The sequence below is a fragment of the Protobothrops mucrosquamatus genome, unplaced genomic scaffold (assembly GCF_001527695.2).
Source record: "Protobothrops mucrosquamatus isolate PMUCROS unplaced genomic scaffold, P.Mucros_1.0 scaffold276, whole genome shotgun sequence".
NCBI classification, from domain to species: Eukaryota; Metazoa; Chordata; class Lepidosauria; order Squamata; family Viperidae; genus Protobothrops; species Protobothrops mucrosquamatus.
In genome coordinates, this window is record NW_015386620.1 from 240,018 (window position 1) to 262,266 (window position 22,249).

The following is a 22,249-nucleotide window of genomic DNA, read 5'->3' on the forward strand; positions in this document are numbered from 1 at the left end:
TTGGGCAAAGATTAACATGAAGCAAACCTAAGAGCAGCACAAAAAAAAAGCTAACAAGCATTTTAAACAAACATATTTTCCATCTGAAGTTTTGCTTTGTCTAGCAGAGCTTCAGAACAGATTTCCGACAGCTCTATATGGATTTCGATTATAATTGTGAGCCACTATCCTTATTTCTTATGGAATAAAGCCAGTTAAAAGAGAACAAAAAGTCTACACCACTTGGCTTTACTCCACATACTACATTTAATTGGGTAGTCTCTGGAGTTTTTCTTGTAGATCTTAGCCACGGGGAATTTAACTGGTAGCTGCTTATTTTATGAAGAAAAATTCTATATATGCCTAACTTTGATTCTGGAAAAAAAAAAGGAACATTATTGTACTCAGTTGCTATCAAGCTAAGAATCTAATGCATTTAAAGCGGGGCTCACAAAACTCTTCAGCTCATCAACTCCTCCATGAAATTTCAGATTGTTCATCGACCCCACCCCCCAAACAATACATGAAAATAATTTAATATTTATATACCATTTAACTAATAGTAAATATTACTAACCGTTCATTAAATGTTTAATACTATTTTAACTACTAGTGCTACAAATAACAGCAACAACTCCATGATGCCCCCTTGCCGTGCGGGAGACACTCTGATGAGGTCAAGTGCTATGTTGGTGGCATTGTGTTCTACCAAAAGGGTCAGCCGTGCCAGACAGGCAGTGGTGGGATTCAAATATGTGAACAACTGGTTCTTTGTGTGGATGCCGCTTCCGGAAGTCCATTCTGGGCCTGGGCAACAAAACATTAGCTACCGGTTCTGCCGAGTTGTGCGAACCGGCTGAATCCCACCACTGCAGAGAGGTCTTAATGGAAGAGCCAGACTAAGTATATCCATCAACTTATTTAATATGGTGAGAAAACAGAAAAAGAACCCTAAATCAGATTGGTCACTGCCCAGGTCAACAAGAATCACATCAGATGTTACAGTTCTTGGGTATCTGTCAACAAGTGGGCAACAGGACTCAGGAGGATTACTGGAAGAACAACCATAATCAAGACAAAAGTATACCAATTTAAACTAATTTATTGATGGATTGATTATAAAAAGGTGTTTGATTCATTGCCAATAGTTGAATCATTAAGTATTTGGAAACAACTGGTGTCAGTAAAAACATTAGATTGTTTATATAAAAATTACTCAAGTAGTATAGTACACAGATTTGATGGTTGGAAATGAAATATATAGGCTTGTCAACATTAGGAGAGGCATCTTCCAACTTCATTCATTATTACCCTTATTATTTGTCACTGCTATGATCCCACTTTGAGTGATTTTGAAGAAAACAAATCTTGGCTATCAAACAGCAAAAAAAGAAAATGCTAATGAAACGTATTTCCTTCATATGGATATTTTAAAGCTTTATGGAAAATCAGACATCGATAACCAGTCATTGACAAGAACCGTAAGACTTTTTAGCACAGATAAAGCAGTGGAATATGGCCGAGAGAAATGTACTACAGTCACAATAAATTGAGGTATAATTGCAAACAGTAATGGACTTGAAATGCCAAATGGTCAAGCCATCAGGAGCCATCAAGATGAAGCCAACAATCTGGGCATTTTACAGTTGGATAACATCGAGCATGGATAAATTAAAAATGTAATTAGTAAAGGCTGTATCCAAATAGTGAGAAAACTCTAGATGCTCAGATTTGCCTTGAACTGCAAGATGGGCGGCATATACACTTAATAAATAAATAAATTAATAATACATAATAAAATTGCTAAAGACAAAACTGAATGGTGGAAAGAATCAAAGCTATCAATACGTGGGCCACAGCTGTGATATGATACATTGCTGGAATTGTTAACTGGATGAAAGCTGAACTGGTCAGTTTGGACTGAAAACGAGAGAATTGACGGCTATTCACTATGCGTTGCTTCCCTGCAGTGATATTGATACATTGTACCTGCCCCACAGAAATGGAGACAAAGGTTTACTTCAAATCAAAGAAACTGTTGAAGAAATAATAAGTACATTGGTTGATTATGTAAAAGACAGCCAAGGACAAGCGTTGATTCAAGTTAAAAAAACTGAACGTATCAAATGTACAGGAAACAAAAAGTGAATATTGAAATAACGTTATAAAAACAGGAACAGAATGCTGGCAAGAAAAAGCATTACATAGTCAATTTCCACAAAAGATAGAAAGGGAAGTGGATAAAGGTAAAACTTGCCAATGGCTTACAACTGGAACATTAAAAAAAGAAACCGAAGACTTGATTTTGACTGCAAAAGAACAAGCTATTCAAACTAATGCAATCAAGGCCAGAATTGAAAAATCGTCAAATTATTCAAAGTGCAAATTGGGCAAAGAAACAGAAGAGCTAGTAGATCATATACTTAGCTCAGGGGTAGGCAACCTTGGCTCTTTTATGACTCGTGGACTTCAACTCCCAGAATTCCCAACTCCCATGCTGGCTCAGGAATTCTGGGAGTTGAAGTCCAGTCATAAAAGAGCCAAGGTTGCCTACCCCTGACTTAGCTCATGCAAGAAGTTCATACAAACTGATTATAAATAACAACATAGCACAATCACCAAAATGATTCACTGGAACATGTATAAAAATTATCATGTACCAGCAATTGAAGATTGTAGTGGGTTAAAATATTATAGGATTTCTGAATAGAGATTAATAGCCTTGGCTCATAACACACCAAAGATAACTTTAGCTGAAAAGAAGAAAGTGTGGATTGATGTGGCATACCAGGGGATAATGAATAGAAGACGAACACTTGAAAATCTCAAAGTATCAAGATCTGAAAACCAATGTTGAAACCATGAATTGTTCATTTTAATATTTAAAACACTTAAATGTTTTTAAAAATATTTTTAAAAAAATGAGAACGTATCATTAAAACATAAATTATGTTTATAATTATTTATAAAGTCCGTAAGGAGAAGGGCGGGATAAAAATTGAATAAATAATAATAATAATAATAATAATAATAATAATAATAATAATAATAATAATAATAATAATAATAATAAAGATATTGCTAAAAGTTTCCCCTGTCCAGTCATGTCCGGCTCTAGGAGGCAGTGCTCATCTCTTGTTTCTTAGCCGAGAGAGCCAGCGTTGTCCAAAGACATTTCCGTAGTCATGTGGCCGTAGTCAAGGAGCACGAAAAAATGTTACCTTCCCACCGAAGTGGTACCCAGAGGTCTCCAACCTTTCTGGGCTCGCGGACCAGAGGGAAAGAGAGCAGCTTCCAAATTGGTGCATGTGCGTGTGTGCATGCAAACACAGCCACGTGCACTGGCGCGGCACTAGTGGCCCCATTTGTGCATGTGGCATACGCTGGTGCTATGCGCATACACAAATGGCCGTGCACCCCCCGCGGCGGCTAGCAGCCCTGTTTGCGCATGCAGAATGGCTGTGCACACCGTGGGGCTAGCGGCCCCGCTCGCACCTGCATGCATGCACCAACGGGGCCGTGGGCACTAGCGTGAGTGGGGGAATGCACACCCACGCGTACATGAACCAGCCAGCTATTTCCGCAGCCCGCTGGCCAAGAGCCTGCGGCCCGGTCCTGATCTGCAGCCCATAGGTTGGAGACCCCTGTATTAATCTACTTGCATTTGCATGCTTACAAACTGCTACGTGGGCAGAAGCTGAGGCAAGGAACCGGTCGCACGGTGCTTGGGTTTCGAGCCTGGGCTGTCACCTTTCCAGCTGACAAGCTCAGCATCTATAACCATTGAGCCATCGCACGCCCTAAACATATTGCTAAATGGGGCTAATATTATAATACTGAAAGGATACTGAAATATAAATGCAGTGTATGACAGAACTAGGCAACTCCATGTTTAAGGTTTTGATACATGCATTGAAGTAAAGAATACAAAGAAAAAACTGACTATTTTTCTACATGGAAAAGAGAGAAAGAAAATGAGACAGATACAAGCAGTAACTTTTTAGCACAAACCAAATATTTTTTTGCTGGGAAGTATTTTGTAAGAGAACTGCTCTGGAACACCCTTTTCCACTACAAAATTATAGAGTGCTCCACCTACTCTTAAGTTGTCAGAAAAATATACAACAAAAATGCATTATCTCCATTGCCAATCTCTATTCTGGCTTCCTAAAAAATGGTGGAGCCCAGAAATTTGCTTGCAAAGCATGTTAAGTAAAATTCCAGTTCTGCTCCCTCCCCCCCACCCCCAACATCAGCACCCAATGAGAAAACCTCCACCAGTAATGACAATGATGAAAGCCTTGGTTTTGAAAATCGTGCTCAGAGTCTGACCACATGTTTGCTTCTGGACTTTCTGGCTGGTTTGGTCCTGAAGTGTAATGAATGGTTCCAGACTTTCCTATTGGGACATGTCCAGACACTAATTAATATCTAGGCTTCTGTCTATTAGAATGATTTATCTTGTCTACGGTGCCATTCAACATTTACATGAAACCAATATTGGGATTCAGCTGGTTTGTACCGGTTCGGTAGAATTTTGCTGAGTTCAGAGAACTGGCTTAATGCACATTGCTTCCGGAAGTTCAGTCTAAGCCTAGGAGTCTGGAGAGGCCTCCCAGGCCTAGAACAGCCTGCCGGAAGTGTATGGGTCTGGAAGTCCATTCTAGGCCTCGGAAGTCTGGAAGTCCATTCTAGGCCTGGGAGGCCTGGAGGAGGCCTCCCAGGCCTCCATCCAATAAGAGAACCGGTTGTTCAGGTATTTGAATCCCACCACTGCATGAAACCACTGAGAGAAGTCATTCAGGTGGCATCGGTATTTAGATAATCCTTCTCTATTACTTCTTATTTTCTAATAACCCACACTGTAAACATTCCTTCAATGTTGATAACAGGCAGGATGAGTAAAAAAATAAGGTTTTTTTTACAAAGAAAAACATGGACTCTGGAACTGAAGTGAGGGTTGCTTCTGTATGAGGTTACATTGCCATAGAAGGGGTATTATTCATTGTTTGGAATGCTCCTTGATCCCCAGCTGTCACTGGATTTGCCCCTGACAGCTATGGCAAGGAGTAGGTTTGCGCAATTATGGCAACTGTGATTGTTCCCAAGCTGGCCAGACTTAGCAGCAGCTGTCTGCAACTTGGTTATAAAGCTGTCTTGGCTATTTTCAGGTGCCATTTGTGGGGCTCTCCTGGTTCATGTCCAAAAAGGCAACTGTTGTGCAAAATGTAGCAATTAGGCTGATGAGTACCACAAGGTATAGAGCAGTTTTTCTCAACGTTAGCAACTTTAAGATGAGTGGACTTCAACTCCCATATGCTGGCTGGAGAATTCTGGAAGTTGAAGTCCACGCTTCTTAAAGTTGCCAACGTTGAAAAACACTGGTACAGAGTATAATACATTGAATGATCCACATTAGCTACTGATCGCCCACATTCTTGCTAGGAATTGTCCAGTCTTTCCATTAGCAGGAGGTGGCATTGTGAAGATCCTTGTGTTGCTAGAAGTATCTCTATCTGGAATATAGGCCTCAAGTGTGAAATGCATCTCCTGAGGAATGTGGAGTAGAAATCTAACAGGTAATAAATAAATGGTGGGATCTGTTATTAAAATATTCTTTGAGGTTGTGGACAGTTGATGACTTCCCCCACACATTTGCTGTTCTTCCAGTTTCTCCTGAGTTGCCGCAATACCTACAGTTTCTCAGAACGCTACTGAGGTGTAAGCTTTCTGTCAGTTTTTCAGGCACAACAACCAGACTCTACTGATTTGAAGCAACAACCCTCCGTCTCTACCGGTAGTCCCTGACTTATAAGCCATTCATTTAGTGACTGCTTGAAGTTACAACAGCACTGAAAAAAGTGGCCATTTTTCATACTCATGACCAGGGTCTGCAACGTTGAACAACTTTAAGACTTGTGGACTTTAGCTCCCAGAATTCCTCAGCCAGCTATGCTGGCTGAGGAATTCTGGGAGCTGAAGTCCACAAGTCTTAAAGTTGTCAACGTTGCAGACCCCTGCTCATGACTATTGCAGCTTCCCCATGGTCACATGATCAAAATTCGGGCACTTGACACCTGGCATCAATTTACAACAGTTGCAGTGTCCTGACATTAGGTGGAGGAAGCCAGATTCACTTAATGACTGCATGATTCACAACAACGGCAGTGGTTCACTTAACAAGTGTGACAAAAAAAGTCATTACATGAGGGTAAAACTCATTTAACTGTTAATAGGGGAGACAGCACAGAAGTTTTAACTGTCTGTAATAGATACTCTGACCTCTGGAACTGTTTCTTACATTTGAATAAAAATATTAAGAGGGCCAAGCCATATTTTATTTAATTATTGACTCCTACATTCCTTTGTTATGCTTCCTTTTGTTCTACTCAAGAGTAGATGAAACATTCTAGTTTTTCTCATTTTACACATATTTTTCTTCCGTCTAAGCAGCAGCTCTTGTCTTCCCCCCCCCTCTAGATTACAGAATTACAAAATTAATGTGGATATTAATGGTATTAAAGCAAGCCGCCGAACAGTACAGATAGACCTCAAATTATGACAACCATTGGGACCAGAACTTTTGTCACTAATATGGTCATTAAGCAAGTCATGCCCAATTTTACAACTTTTTTTGCCACGGTCATTAAATAAATTGCTCTGGTCATTAAACAAACCATGTGGTCGTTAAATGAATCTGGCTTCCATATTGACTTTGCTTGTTGGAAATCCCCTGGCAATCACATGACCCTAAGACACTGAAACCAGTGTAAAAACATGCCAGTTTGCCAAGTGTCTGAGTGTTGATCATGTAACTGCAGGCATGCTGAATGACTGTAAGCGCAAGGGCCAGTTGTGTGTCATTTTTTTTCAATGCTACCATAATTTTGAACATTTGTTAAACGAATGGTTATAAGTCGAGGACCACCTGTATTAGCAAATCGCTGAAAGTAAAGGAAGAGAGGTTTGTTTGCAAGAGAGAAATATAAAATATATTCACACCCTCCCCAAACCAATTTGAGCAAAAAGTTGCAATAATGAGCAATGCACATTTCAAGTAAAGAGATGAAATGCTTGCTTTGAGTCAGGATCACTCAGCTCAAATTGCTTTGAATGAGCAATGGTGTTCTAGGTCCTTCATCTTACCCTGACCTCAGGTAGCATGGGTACCTTAGCCTTTAGCTGTCAGGAATTTATCTGGCCCTTTGTTACTTTATACTAAAGGCAGGCCAGGTGTCACCTGCTGCCACTTTACGCAGGACACATGCACAATTTTGCTACCAGTCCACTATAAGGAACGCTCAGCTGGTCTTATTGTGGACTTCTCAATACGGCAGTAACTATTCTGCCATACCTATTGCTACCTGAGTTTTTTCTTTGCTGGAATCTGGGCTTTTCAGACCAGATCTGGAAGTCCTGGATCAGTAAAAAAAAAATACATCTGGGCTGTTCTGCTGGGAAATTTCAGAATAGCTGGGGAGGTGGGTGGTTTGGGGGAAAAAAACATTCTGTAAACAGTGTTCTTCAACAAGCTCCAGATTATTTTGCATGTGTTCAGGGCTCCTTCAACCAGCCAGCTGAGTACTGAATGGTGCATGGGAAACCTCTGCCCTAAAGAGGCATAATTTTTGAGAGAAGCAATTTTTTTTTCTTTTACAGTGCCAATCAGCTGTTTGGCAGAATGCTGGGTGGTGCCCGTTCAGGGGCCCCACGAGCTGTGACTAGCTTTTCCCATTAGTCAGCAAAAATGGTGACATGTGAGAGAGTCCTGGATCTGAGAGAATGGCATGTTCCTATACCAGCCTAAACGATTCAATAGATGCAGCTTGTCCCTATACCTACAGGCTACTTAAATGTGGGTTTGTCCTCACATCCCGCCAACAGATAGCATACAGATGCCATGATAGCTATTTTTGGAGATAATACCCTCATACAACAGTGATCTTCAGCTGACCCTAGCTGGCAGGTCTCTGATTACAAGAAATTGGATTTTGCAATTAGAAACCTGGCAGCTAAAGAATTAGCTTCCCTCCCACTTTCCTTGCTATCCCACACAATGCTGGCATTCAAGAAGAATGTGAAGTGATATATTTTGCAATATATTATGTAAGTGCTGGAATGCAAGTAAACTAAACTACAATATCTAATGCTATTGGACCTGGGCACAAAACGTGCTGCCCAATCCTTGCTCCACAACTTCAACAAACTTGATTAGGTGAGGTAGGGCTATCACATCTGAACTGCCAAAATCTGGATGACCACTAAAAGGTAGCATAAATATGATAGCCCCATTGAAGGAGACTTTGCTTTTATGGCTAATGGTGTATTTGTTATCTCATTTAATTAATTTAAGTTTGGGATTCTTTTGTGTGACCTCAGCCTATGAGTCTATGAATAGTGATGATCCCACAAATAGAATTATCATTATATGATATAGAAAGAATAGATGGTCTCTCTCTCTCTCTCTTTCTGAATCAAGGCAAGCCAGATTTTTAATTTGAATTTTAGAACATCACATAACTTATATCTCAGAAGGGACCTAAACTGAACTATCTGGATTGAACGCATGATGTCAATATTTTTTATGCTGGAGTAAAAACCAATAAAAGAAAACAGGCTCTTACCTTTTATAATGAATTCTGAATATACTGTTTGATATTAATTCTGTAGTACAACATTCTGCCATCACTTGATTGCTAAAAATGAACATAACTGTCTTGGAAAACAATTACAATTATCCTTTGATTTAGTCCTCTGGGTGGTCTAGAAATCTGTTACCTTAGGGAGTTAAAAAAAACAATCCGCCTGAAATATGCTTTGTTGTCATTTGCATCAATATGAAAGATGTTTTCCTACAGAAGAGGCCTTTTCCGAATCTGCTCTGCCCTCTAGTGGCTTTTAGTATTACTAGGAATGCCAAGATAGCTGATATTTCTGGTGCACCAAAACTATACACAGAATTAACATTTTACATGCCGACTCTCTTTCAGTACCATTATTGCAGCAGATGCATCAGAGAAGGAATAATAATAATAACAGCAGAGGAAGAGGAGGAAAGACTATATATGGTATATAAATGGTCTGCCTCTGCAGAACCTATCGTCCTGTAGCCAAATTTCAGTGATAAATTCATAGTTATTTAAGGATGACAGTCTTCAAACATAAACTATTCCTCTGCTTGCTACGTTTAAAATAATGCTAACCCTTTTAATTAATTGTTTCCTTTTGGCAACTCCCTACAGACATGCTCTATAATGAATAATCGTATTTTTGAAAGCAAAGCAATTGCTTCATTTATGTTATTCTTTCAGTTGTGGCTTTGTGGGGAAAAAAACCCCTTTAAATAACTAATTTCTGTGACTGCAAAAGGAAAAAGGTAATTAAAACATCCAGTGACAGAGAATAGGAAATGGGTAATGAAAAACCCAATACAGTAATGCAGGGGAATAAGCTAGCATAATACAATATTTTCACTTTTTTGAAAATCCCTTATTACTACAATTTTATTAAATTGTTGTAGCCTGGGAGGATTGGCTCTTTTATTCTGAAAGTAGATACTTTTGCTGATAATATAATACAATTATCCCTGCGCTATTCAGCTTCAGATAAGTAAAGGTATCTCATTAAAACATTCCTGGGGAAATTCAAAGGTGAGAATCAACAGAATTTCACAGAGCAATTAGGAATGGGACAGTAGAGTTCAGAGATCCTCTCTATATACAATATATTTAAGGAACACCTAGAGAGGTGTTGGCTACATGGACCAGCTCTGCTCTTACCATACATAATCAATGGTTTTATAGGGTTGGTGTAGCCAGTTTGAGCCAGAGAAACATCATTTTGCTGGGGGGGGAAAAGGAAACCCTTTATTTTATTTTTAAATGTCCCTCTTCGGTTTCTCCCTAAAATTTATGAAAGACTAAGTGATAGCCTTATCAAGAAACTCATGCCAGGCCAGTAGTTGATTTAGGGTTAACTTCCCTTTTCCTGTTGCAGATAAATTAGTTAGAAAGTTTAGTATGTTTAATTGATAGCTTAATCTGCTGGGGACAGAAGGGCGAGGACTGTAATATGTTAGCAATAAACCCACCTTCTGAGAGGGACATTTTCTAGCAGGGGTGCGACTTCTTTAGTGCTTGTTGCCTATTGCTTGCTAGCCTTTGTTTTCCAAAAGTGTATGAAGACTATGCTAATTTGTGTGTTGAAGCATATTGATTTGTGGTTTAGTTTTGAGAGCACAAATCTTTGTGCTATACAGAGCAAAGAGGTTGCAATTTCCATCTTGTGTGATAATTGGCTTCTTCGCACCAGGAAAAAAAAACAACAAATCCAGTATTTGGCTGGGCCAATCCATAGCTGGGCCAACAGTTTCACCCTTACTACCTATGTATTCTGCACATGTAAGGAATTCTAATCCCAGGCTAAGCACAGGTAGTCCTCAACTTACAACCATTCATTAAGTGGCCCTTCGAAGTTACAACGGCAGTGAAAAAAGTGACTTATGACCATTTTTCACACTTATGACCATTGCAGCACCCCCATGGTCACATGACCAAAATTCAAATGTGTGGCAACTGATTCATATTTATGATGGTTGCAGTGTCTCAGGATTGGGTGATCACCTTTTGCGACCTTCTGACGAGCAAAGTCAATGGGGAATCCAGATTCACTTAACAACCGTGTTACTAGCTTTACAACTGTGGTGATTCACTTAACAACTGTCTCACTAAGCAATAGAAATGTTGGGCTCAATTGTGGTCATAAGTCGAGGAGTACCTGTAAGTCATGTAATCTGAGTCTATGATTAGGAGCTACAGATAGGACTTTCCCATGTATTTTTCTGGTTCTCCTTTCAAACTGTCCAAAAGGAGTTGTCATTATATTTTCTACATTTCACTATTATACACTGTATGAGGTCATATTCTGAATATTATCTGTCTCCCTCATTCAGATTGATTGGATGATCCTAGATTCCAATATGACTAGGACTCTTATTTACTTATGTTGAAGGAAAAGTCTTCATCATGGTTCAGTCCAAGCCGGGAATAAACAACATGGCGACTGCTTTAGAAAGAAGGTTGCAGTTTATTGAAGAGGAGAGCCAGACAGAAAGATGGCTCTGGGAGAAAAGAGAGAAGCACATGTAGGGAGTGGGTTTTTATACCCTCTGGGGCTCTTGAGGTTGTTTCCTGTTCCTGTTTGAGGCTTTGTATTTCCTGTGTCATGTATTTTGACCTGTGTCCCTTTCGCATCTGTGGGTTAATCCTATTATGTCCTGTCTTAAAAGTTTGAGTGGGGTATATAGATTTTAGGTGTCTTTGTCTTCTTAATCTTCTAGCTGGGGGCCTCCAACCTTCCTGGATTATTTACATCTGCATTTCTACAGAGCTGGTTTCTGCTTGGGGGAGACTTGGGCTATTAAGAAAACTGGGCATGCTTTTCTGCCTCTTTAAGATCCTTTGAGGAAATATCTTTTTCTGCCCTTTTAATATTTCCTTCTCTGGGGGGCTGACTTCCCACATTTATTTATTTTATTTATTTGAACTTATATGGCCACCCATCTTATACACTCTAACTTTGGACAGCTCACAGCAGCCAAGAATAAAAACTACTGTATAAGAAACAACATAAAAGTAACATTCAACCCCAACTTCAACATACCAAAGCCAATATCAAACCTTGCGTAATTTTATAGACTCTTTCCCCAATTATATCTGCTTGTCAGCCAAACCTGCAGAAGTAGTATCTATGTAAATACATTCGCATAAATGTAAAGTTTGAAATGTTAAGGTACCTTAAGTAATCAAAAGTATAAAAAGGTGCTATAAAGAAAAAAACCTTCACAAACACTAAAACATATAACATCAATGAGCAGATTACACTAACACAGTGGTGGCGAACCTATGGCACGGGTGCCAGAGGCGGCACTCAGAGACCTCTCTGTGGGCACACGCCCCATCGCCCCAGTCCTAGGCCTTCAGCTGGGTTTTATAAAACCTTTTTGCTTTAGAACTCCGCCGCCGTGTGCAAAAAAAAGGTTCAATCAATCAATTTCAACTTCTCACGGGAAAAAAAAGATCTTGCAAAGTTGGAATTGATTGATTGAACTTTTTAGTCCCACCCAGTCTGCCGTTACCACTGCAGCCATGCCCACCCAATGGGCCACACCCACCCAATGGGCCATACCCACCCGGCACTCGACGACGCATAAGTGGGTTTTGGGTTGCAGTTTGGACACTCGGTCTCTAAAAGGTTTGCCTTCACTGCACTAACATATCAGTTTTGGTCTCAAAAGATATCCCAAAGGTGATTTTTCCAACAAGCAATTGGACTTGCTTGTTTGGAAATGTTTCGCTTCTCATTCAAGAAGCTTCTTCAGTTCTGGGATGAGAAGTGAAACATTTTCAAAGGAAAAAAATCAGGTAAGTCTAGTTGCCTTTTGGAAAAAGCACCTTTGAGAATCTCCGTAGACATTTTGCCTCAAAAGTTAACCAGCTCAACCCACAGGGAGAAAGGCAAGTTTTTAACAGTTGACTACATTGATATTATAAGGTTAAACTAGGAACGCTACCAGCCTCACTTAGACTTTGAAAAACTCAGTTTATTTTGCTGCTATGATTTTGCTGCAGAAAGGGATAAACGGAGACACAGCTGAAAAGTACTAGGCTTTCTTCCTGCCTTTTATTCTATTTTATTCATTTCCCTTTTTTTTAAAGAAAATGGGAGATATAAATTTGATACAAAAGCTCTATCAGACCGCTGCTCATGGAAAAGAGGGGTGAAAATGCATGCTGCCCTTTATGGTCTGTAATGATTTTAATAATAATAATAATAATAGTAAAGTTGGAAGGGACCTTGAAGGTCATCTAGTCCAACCCCCTGCTCAGGCAGGAACCCTACACCATTTCGGACAAATGGCTGTCCAGTCTCTTCTTAAAAACTTCCAGTGTTGGAGCATTCACCGCTTCTGGAAGCAGGTTGTTCCATTGATTAATTGTTCTAACTGTCAGGAAGTTTCTCCTTAGTTCTAAGTTGCTTCTCTCCTTGATTAGTTTCCATCCCTTGCTTCTTGTCCTGCCCTCAGGCGCTTTGGAGAATAGCTTGACTCTTTGCACGTGTCACGATGGAACACTAATGATTGACGCCGGCCACAGATTTACAGTGTAGGCTGGACACATCGCCACTAATCTTCCTGCACACGCCACTATCGCGATTTTTCCACAGATCTGGGGAAAACATCTCTTATTAGGAAGATCTCAGTTAGAAAAACCAGCAGTTCTTCTCTTTCTCGGATTTTTAGGGTCGCGGGGGATTTTTTGGGAGGGGGAAAAGAGCCAAGGCGAATAGTTGCTTCATTAAAGGCTAGAGCAGGGGTAGGCAACCTTGGCTCTTTTATGACTCGTGGACTTCAACTCCCAGAATTCCTGAGCCAGCACGGCTGGCTCAGGAATTCTGGGAGTTGAAGTCCACGAGTCATAAAAGAGCCAAGGTTGCCTACCCCTGGGCTAGAGAAATATTGCAATTGTTGCTGCATTTTTTTTAGCCAGAAGTCTCCAAACTTGGCAAATCGAAGGCTTGCGGACTTCAACTTCCAGCATGGTTTAACTTTAGACAGATCAAGCTGAATTTCCAGGAGAGACTCTTTCGTCCACGGAAACTCAGAACCCTAATTAAGGAGTGCTACATGGTTTAAAAACAAACGACTATACATAGGGCGCCCTTTTGCGGCGGACTAATCTCGACACTAGGCTGACTCTCGTTGTTTATAATGGAGAAGCAAGAGGTGGATACTGTTGTGAAATAAGCAACGGGGGAGGGGGGGGCGGAGCATCGAGCGCGCAAAACCCTACATTCTTTGAAGGGGGGGCCAGAGAGAGAGAGAGAGAGAGAGAAAGAACAGCAAGGCGGGATTGGCCATTGAAGGCCAGTCAACGGCAAAGCGACGTTCCCATTGGATGCTCGTTAGAAGTCCCGCCCCCGCCGCGCCCCGCCCGCCTGCGTCCCGTGCTTCCTGGGTGCCGCAGTGGAGTTGAGGTGTCCAGCTCGGGGTGGCGGCGGCGGCGGCGCCCGCGCGTGCTGTTTCTTACGAGCGGGAGATGTTGGAGAGTTTGCGCGAGCGGCTCCTGAGCGTCCAGCAGGATTTGAGCTCCGGGTGAGGAGGGGGTGCCGGGGGAAAAGGCGTTCCGGGTCCCCTCGGGCTCCGAGACGCGGGGAGGGCGACGCTCGGTCGGTGGGGCTAGGTCAGGGGTAGGCAACCTCGGCTCTTTTATGACTCGTGGACTTCAACTCCCAGAATTCCTGAGCCAGCATAGCTGGCTCAGGAATTCTGGGAGTTGAAGTCCACGAGTCATAAAAGAGCCGAGGTTGCCTACCCCTGTGCTAGGTGGTGGGGATGGTGGTGGTGGTGGTGGTTGAAGTCGAGGCGCCGGGAAGGCTTGAATGGCCGAAACCCTGTTTTTGTCCCGGAAGAAGTCCCCAAACTGCGTCAGCCGGTCCGGCAAGCAAATGCCGAGGGGCAGCGGTTGTAACACCTGCGGCTTTTACGCGCGAATAAGCCCCTCCGGACCCGGTGAATTGAATTTAAAGGCATCGGCCGAAAGGAGGATTGCGTTACTCTGCTGCAGGCGTGGGGACGCCGGGAATAATCCCGTTGTAAATTCCCTGCTGCTCATCCCCGAGTAAATAAAAGGGGACAGGGTTGGAAGACGTACGGCGAGCGGGGGTAGTAGCAGCAGCCCTTCGTGAACAGTACAGCTAGTCCTCGACTTACGACCACAGCTGAGCCCCAAATGGATGTGACTAAGCTCGACAGTTAAGGGAGTTTTGCCCCATTTTTACGGCCTTGCTTGCTGCGGTTGTTAAGTGAATCCCTGAAGTTAAGCGAGTAACGTGGTTGTTAAAATGAATTTGCTTCCCCCGTTGACTTTGCTTGTCAGAAGGTTGCAAAAGTTGACACTGGGGCAACTGTCATAAATATGAACCGCTTGCCAAGATTCCCAATTTCAGTCACATGACCGTAGGGATGCTGCAACGGCCTTAAGTGTGAAAAACGGTCATAAAAGTCACGGTCAAAGTTACAAGGGCCCTTGTAACTTTGGTCACCAAACAAAGTTGTAAGTCGAGGATTACCTATAGCAGGGGTAGGCAAGCTTGGCTCTTTTATGACTCGTGGACTTCAACTCCCAGAATTCCTGAGCCAGCACAGCTGACTCAGGAATTCTGGGAGTTGAAGTCCACGAGTCATAAAAGAGCCAAGGTTGCCTACCCCTGACCTATACTGTACTTAAATTTAACCATATGTGCTCTAAGCTTTCCCTTCTTAATATAGCAGTGACTCCCAACCTTTTCTATACCCTGCACCTCTAGAACGCTTCTGATATATTCTTGCACCCCTTGCAAAAGTTCAAAATAACAGCAACGAATTATGCATATTCACTATAATTTTGAAAACCCAAGTTTTTGGACCCCCTGGAATATTGTCTCGCACTCCCAAGGCCTGGTTGGGAACCCCTGTAATATAGTGTCATAAACTGTCCTGAATTTTGGAGGTGGGCTCCCTTAAAAATGCATTTTATTTTTTTCTGATATGTTTACATAATAATGAATACTTATTCTGTTTTTTAAAACACTGATTTAATTTGGATTTGTTAGTTAATAGGCTAACATGTTTTAAGATATTGTAGTGTGAGAGGTATTAGTAGAGTACACAGTACAGTGTACCTGAAAGCAATGCATGATTATCTTAAAAGTAGTTTTAGCTATTTAAAGGATGCTCAAGCTAAAATCAATAGCTCCCCCCCCCCTCGTTTTAAGTAAATGTAAAGTTAAAGCCTATGGTACAGTTCTGCTTTCCTCTAATGCTCTTGTGGCTTTGTGGTCAGATTTTATAAAAGTATCTGTTTTTTTCTCCTTGACAGTCAGTATGACAGAATTTTCAGTTGCACTTCTTTTGAAATTTGTTTCCCAACTGCAGCTTTGTTTACACTGTTGCATCATGCCAGCTTTTGATTAAAAACAAAAGTAGAATCAGATTATATTGGTAACAATCTAGCATGTTGAGGGCTAGAATTGCAAGTGCCATTGGATTGCTTCAACAATGCTAGCCTAAGGATTCCTACTAAGACAGGCTGTACTGTGATATATTGAAGATTCTCAGTCAACCAGGTAGAATGGTCTGCAAGTTGAGTGATGATGACAACTGGATTTATTCAGATTTTGTTCTTGTTAATAGAAGAGTATGTTCTTGTTAATAGAAACAATGGAAAATTAACAATGGAAAGTTAAGAAATATCCACAAAAGGTAATCTTTAAAAAAAATCTGAAAATGTCCTATTGTAGAAGATTAAAAAAGGATATTTGTGGCACAATCTGTTCACAACACCTCAGAATTATTACTTCTGCTTCATGTGCAGAACAAGTTATAGGTTTGGAAAGAAGATGGAAGAGCAACTGGAAAGCATCAGGATTGATGCAGTACCTGGGCACAGATTTATTTTTAGCTGATAGAAGGAATACAAGGGGATTGTTACATTCAGTGAATTGGTATTATAAATATTGAACATTTTAATTGGGACTCTTAACCGACTTTTCCTCCCTCAACCTATGTTTTTCCAGGCTGAAGATCTTCAGTGACAAATCAAGAGAACCTAAAATAAATAAACAGAGGTACTGCTAAATATTTTAACATTATGCTTGTAAAATCAGTTTTCATTAAGAAAACTGTCCTTTAACAATTATTTTATGGTATAAACTGTTAAAATATTCAGAGCATATGCTAGTATTACAGTTTCTGTTTTGATATTGTTTGCATGGCTTTAAAATGTGATGTTCTTGCACAATAATAACAAAATACTGTATAATATTATGTTCCAGTCATTATTATTATACCAAAAGTATGTGTGCTACTTTAGAAAGCTTCCCTGTATCATAAGTTAGATTGGTACAGGTAGTCCTTGTTTAATGATTGCCCTGTTTAGTAACTGTACAAAGTCATGATGGTGCTGAAAAAGTAACTTTATGACTGGTCCTTGCACTTACGATCGTTGCAGCATTAGGCATATTGTACCCGGTAGATGTAGATGCTATGTATCCTGCCATCACATGATCACCAGTTAACATGATTTACAGCCAGCTTATGACAAACGTAGTCAAGCTTGAAGCTGGTAGTAAAATTGCAAGATGGGGTCACATGATTTTCTCACTTAATGGCTGCATTGCTTAGCAATGGACTTGCCAGTCCCAATTGTGGTCATTGAGCAAGGACTGCCTGTATCTATACGCTGTAGAAGTTTGTATTGACAAGAGAAGACATAACTATGCCATTAGAAAGTATAAACGTTGTTTGATATGACAACTTAGTTTTCTAGATGCCAAACCAAACAAATAAAAATTACATTTCCAGTTAGCTGAACTCTGCTGATGTTGTAATTATCATTTGTTTTTTTGTGTCTTTTAAAAAATGATCTGTGGATCCTCCAGATCCTAAAGATAAAATTTAAAGTCATTAAGATGTGCCTATAATTTAAATTACAGGACTGCACAGAGTTTACCAGAATTTTCTGCTGGTTTAGTTTTGCTGAGTAGGTACGTTTCTTCTTTAAACTGTCGCTGTTTTATGACAATGTTATTGATTTTCTTATTTTTCTGGAGCCAGAGATATAACTACAAAAATGTCAGGAATTTCCTTTCTTTTAGATTCCTTTATTAATTGAAAAGCAATAAATAACAGTATAAAACCAGTGATCTCATTGATACAATGGCTTTACCTTGTTAATGACTAAATATACACCAAACACACTAGAGTGTTTATGAAGTGCAGACCTTTAGCTTTTGTGCAGTCCCTGGGAATTTCAAAGTAATAAAAAGTCAACTGTATGCTTGAATCAACTGATTGTTAGACTAACTGTGCACTAATTTGTTTGTAAATTGAATATATGTGACTCAGCTCCCAAGAAATGATATATAATTGCATCCTTTTATCACAATCCTATTCATATTTTTGAGTTAAATCCCACTGAATTTACATCCAGAATGGGTGATGATTATAATCTAAATTTAGCTCCATGAATAATGTAGCCATGAATTTCATATTGATAATACAGAAAACAGTACTTAGATAAAGTTACTAATCTTCAGATTTGAAAACCTTCGTTTTGATTTTAAGGAAAATTTATTCCTTTTTAAAGAAAGCTTATTTTCTACTTTTTCTCATTTTTATTTTATTTGTGGAAGTATAAATTGGTTGTTTAAAACTATCTACATGACCTATATTTGGAGTTTTCCAAATCTGCAGGTTTATTAATTTATTTATGTTGGTGGCCACAGGAGGCTCTCAACTTTCATTTAAAATATGAAATATTGACTTAAGTTATGCTAGACCTAATAATTTTAGAGAAAAGCATGAAAAGAATTCTACAGGAAGTCCTTGCTTAGTGATCTTAATTGGGACTGAGACCTCCCTCACTAAGTGATGTGATTGTAAGTTGCACTGTCACATGACTGTGCCGACTTACAATGGCAGTTCTGGCAGTCCCATCGTTAGATGAATCCCACATGCTTGCAGTGTCTTGCGGCCATGTGTTCACCATTTGTGAACTATTGCTGATTGTCCCCCTGCATTTTGCATGTCAGAAGTCAGTGGTGAAAGTTGTAAATGGTAACCACATGACAGCAGGATGCTGCAATATTGTAATTGTGAGCCAGTTGCCAAGTGTCTGATTCACAATCATGTGACTGTGAGAATGCTATGATCCCTGCGACTATGATGTTCCCCTTATTTAGGCTGTTATAATTTTGAATGAGTGGACATTTCTCTAGCACATGAGAAAGTTTGGAAGTGATCATTAGTAAAACTGTGGGGGTGTTTTTGCCACTGAATTTTAAGAGGGTTAAAACCAATATTTCGTATGTAGAAATATGAAATATTTCTACAGGATTCATATATTCACTTTTCCATCTGCATTTCAAATCCATATCTCTCTGAAGCAAATTCCATGGAAAAATGAATCGGTTTTTCAATCGGTTTGCCAATCGTTTGATCTTAAAATGAAATTGAGAGTAAGTCAGATTGTTTTGCTGATCTTACTATAAAATTCTAAAACATGCTAGTCTAAAAAAAAGTTCTGTAATGTTGTAGTGTTTCTATAAAAATAAAGCCAAGCTGAAATAAATATCCATAGATTATATATATCTATATCTATCTATCTATATATATATATAGATAAAAAATAACGTTAGATCAGCAGCATTTTGTAAGTTTATATTTAAGTATAAATATTAATGCTATTTCTGTTTCCTTTTGGGAAGGTATGAAGATTCTTGGGCAGCACTTCACAAAGGAGCAAAAGAGTGTGCAAAAACTGGAGAGGTGATATAAACATAATATGGAAAAGTTTAATTAAAAATGAGCACTGCTATTTGAATGTTTAGCATTTAGGAAGTAAACATAGCTTTCATTTAAATGAATATTCTCTATATTGTGTTTGCAGGAATCTTGCATGATGGTTTTAGAGGCTCTGTAGTGTTAAAATATATGTAGCAATTTAGTAGTATTCCAGGTATAATGCAAATTGATGACTTGCAGGTTTAGACCCAGTTATAGTACAATAAGCACAGTATTTGTGTCACAAAATGATACCTTTGCATAAAGTAGATGGTTGTTTATGATCCTTCAGAGTGCTAAACAGAGTTCTAAACACACATCAGGAAAGCTTCACTGGAATCTTTAAAACTTTAAAACTTTTGCAATACAAATGTAGATTATCAAATACAGGTAGTCCTTGACTTAAAATCATTCATTTAGCAACAATTAGAAGTTACAACCACAATGAAAAAAAGTGACTTACAACCAGTTCTCGCATTTACAACCGTCGCAGAATCCCGAGTCACATTATCAAAATTTGGGCATTGGCAATTATTTATGAGAGTTGCAGTGTCCTGGGGTCATGTGTTTGCCATTTGTGCCTTTCCCAGCCAGCTTTCAACAAGCAAAGTCAATGTGGGAAGCTGGTTTTTCTTAACGACCACATGACTCACTTAATATTTGCAGTGATTCACTTAGCCATGGCGAAAAAGATTGTAAAATGGAACGTGACTTTAGTAACAGAAATTCTGGTCCCAATTGTCGTACGTTGAGGACTACCAGTAATATCTGTATAGTCAGTCTCCCTGAAGGCATAGTTTCTAAACATTCTTGAACCACTAGCTCTGTAGTGGTTTAGATCAAATCTATTGTTTCTTCTCAGTGCAATTCAATATAACATTGATTTATTTTATTTATTTATTTATTTTATTTGATTTATATCCCGCCCTTCTCCCAACGGGACTCAGGGCGGCTCACAACATATTAAAAAACATACAACCCCACCGAAGTAAAACCAATTAAAACCGAATATTTTTAAAATCCTCCCTAGGCCAGGCCCGCTTGCTGAAAAAGCCATGTCTTGAGGGCGCGGCGGAAAGTAAGGAGATCCGGAATCGTCCGGATCTCGGGGGGTAGTTCGTTCCAGGGGGTGGGGGCACCCACAGAGAAGGCCCTCCCCCTGGGGGTCGCCAGCCGACATTGCTTGGCCGACGGCACCCTGAGGAGACTCACTCTGTGGGAGCGTACCGGTCTATGGGAGGGAATCTGTGGCAGAAGACGGTCTCGGAGATAACCAGGTCCGATGCCATGTACATTTGATACCTCATGATTTTAATTGAATTAAATATTAAACTAAAGACACCATCTAAAGTCACCATCTGTGTTCTCATAAGCACATCTAGCAAATATTATGCTTATGCATTTTCTACAATGAAATATTGATTCAGAAATTCAAATAGTTTTTTAAATGATTTGACTCATTTTCCAAAGTAAAATGTTAAATCAGATGCTTTTATAAAACTTATCTGGATTTTGAAATAGTTTGTTTTCCGAATTAACTTAGAGGCACTGGATTAGTTAAAAATCTAAACTGAATTGACAGTTACATATTGTTTTGTATTGTTTATTTCAATTCACTCTGCTAAATTCAGTCCAGATTAACATTAAATTAATGGCTCTGTTTCTTTTAACTATCTCAGTGATTTGTCGAATAAGACAGCATGCAGTGCAAAAACTTGGGAAACCACATTATACTTACTCTGATATATGAAGCTGCTATTATTTATACTTATAACAGATTTATTTGCTCCAGTTCCTAAGTTTTGAATGTCCTTGTGTTAATGGCATCTTAGATGTTTGAAGAAAGAAAATACTGTATGTAAGACAAGCTTCGGCAAAAGAGTGTATAAACTTAAAATTCTAGCAGGACAAATACTTAGTCATATATTTATAATTTTTTAGAAGACTTATAATAGTTACAAAAAGGACATTCTTTTTGAAATATCGGTTTTGTACTATGCTGAAATGTATTGAATTTAATTTAAAACTATGAGGGCCATAGAATTAATTGCTCTAAATTAGTTATTTTACTTACAGCTAAGTGAGAATGGAACTTTGCAGCTAGGAAATCACTTAAGGCTTCAGTTTGAAAACTGTATAAGAAATTTGCTATCTATAATTATATTCTTGACTTTAATCATTTCAGCTGGTGGATAGTGAAGTTGTAATGCTTTCTGCCCATTGGGAGAAAAAGAAAAGTGGTCTCTTGGACCTTCAAGACCAGCTCCAACAAATTCCAGCATTTCTGGCAGGCTTGGAATCTACAACAGCTAGCCTGAGTAAGCATGCATTCAGTTTGATTCTTATTTGTAGAATTATACTCAGATCATTATAAAGAAGATATCATCATCACATCACTGATACTTGTTAAAATGAGAGGTACATTTACTTTTCACTGAATGCAAACCCCAATTAAATCATTATATTCACAGGAGGGGGCATATTATTTTAGGAGGGTGCAATATTGCAGACTTTGAAAAATCCTTTTTATAAGCAAATAATCCTGTGTAACTTAGATGTATTTTTAAAAGTACTCAGTAGGGGGTTCTCAAGGACTAGTTTTTCAAATTGTTGGCTTGAGATTAGCTTTTTTATTATTGGTGCTAATAAATTCTTTTTTGTTGAGACCAGAACAGCTAGGCAATATGGACAGCTCAAATTAATATAAATTGGACTTGCAAGTGACGTTATAAAAACAGTAAACAGAAAAGAGGAAATCCAGAAAAGTGTGAAAGCTACAATACTTGCAATTTCAAACAGATGAAGGAGGAAGCGGTAGACTGTAAAGTCAATTTTTGCTAATACAATAATGTACCCAATTGAAAGCCACAAAAGAAAATTCCCTATCTC

General features: G+C 39.4%; 1 protein-coding gene across 2 annotated transcripts in view; it reads left to right on the forward strand.

Moving 5' to 3' along the window:
- The first annotated feature begins 14,034 nt into the window (after positions 1 to 14,034).
- Positions 14,035 to 22,249, forward strand: part of DTNBP1 (dystrobrevin binding protein 1) — a 34,098-nt gene continuing 25,883 nt past the window's right edge. Inside the window, exons 1-5 of one of the 2 annotated variants that reach the window (XM_015814689.1) lie at positions 14,035 to 14,131; positions 16,594 to 16,644; positions 17,512 to 17,562; positions 19,285 to 19,345; positions 21,546 to 21,678. In XM_015814689.1, coding sequence (XP_015670175.1) covers positions 14,076 to 14,131; positions 16,594 to 16,644; positions 17,512 to 17,562; positions 19,285 to 19,345; positions 21,546 to 21,678 — 352 coding nt within the window. In that variant the 5' untranslated portion in view covers positions 14,035 to 14,075. The remainder of the gene's footprint in view (positions 14,132 to 16,593; positions 16,645 to 17,511; positions 17,563 to 19,284; positions 19,346 to 21,545; positions 21,679 to 22,249) is intronic. The other variant, XM_015814690.1, reaches the window with a different exon arrangement.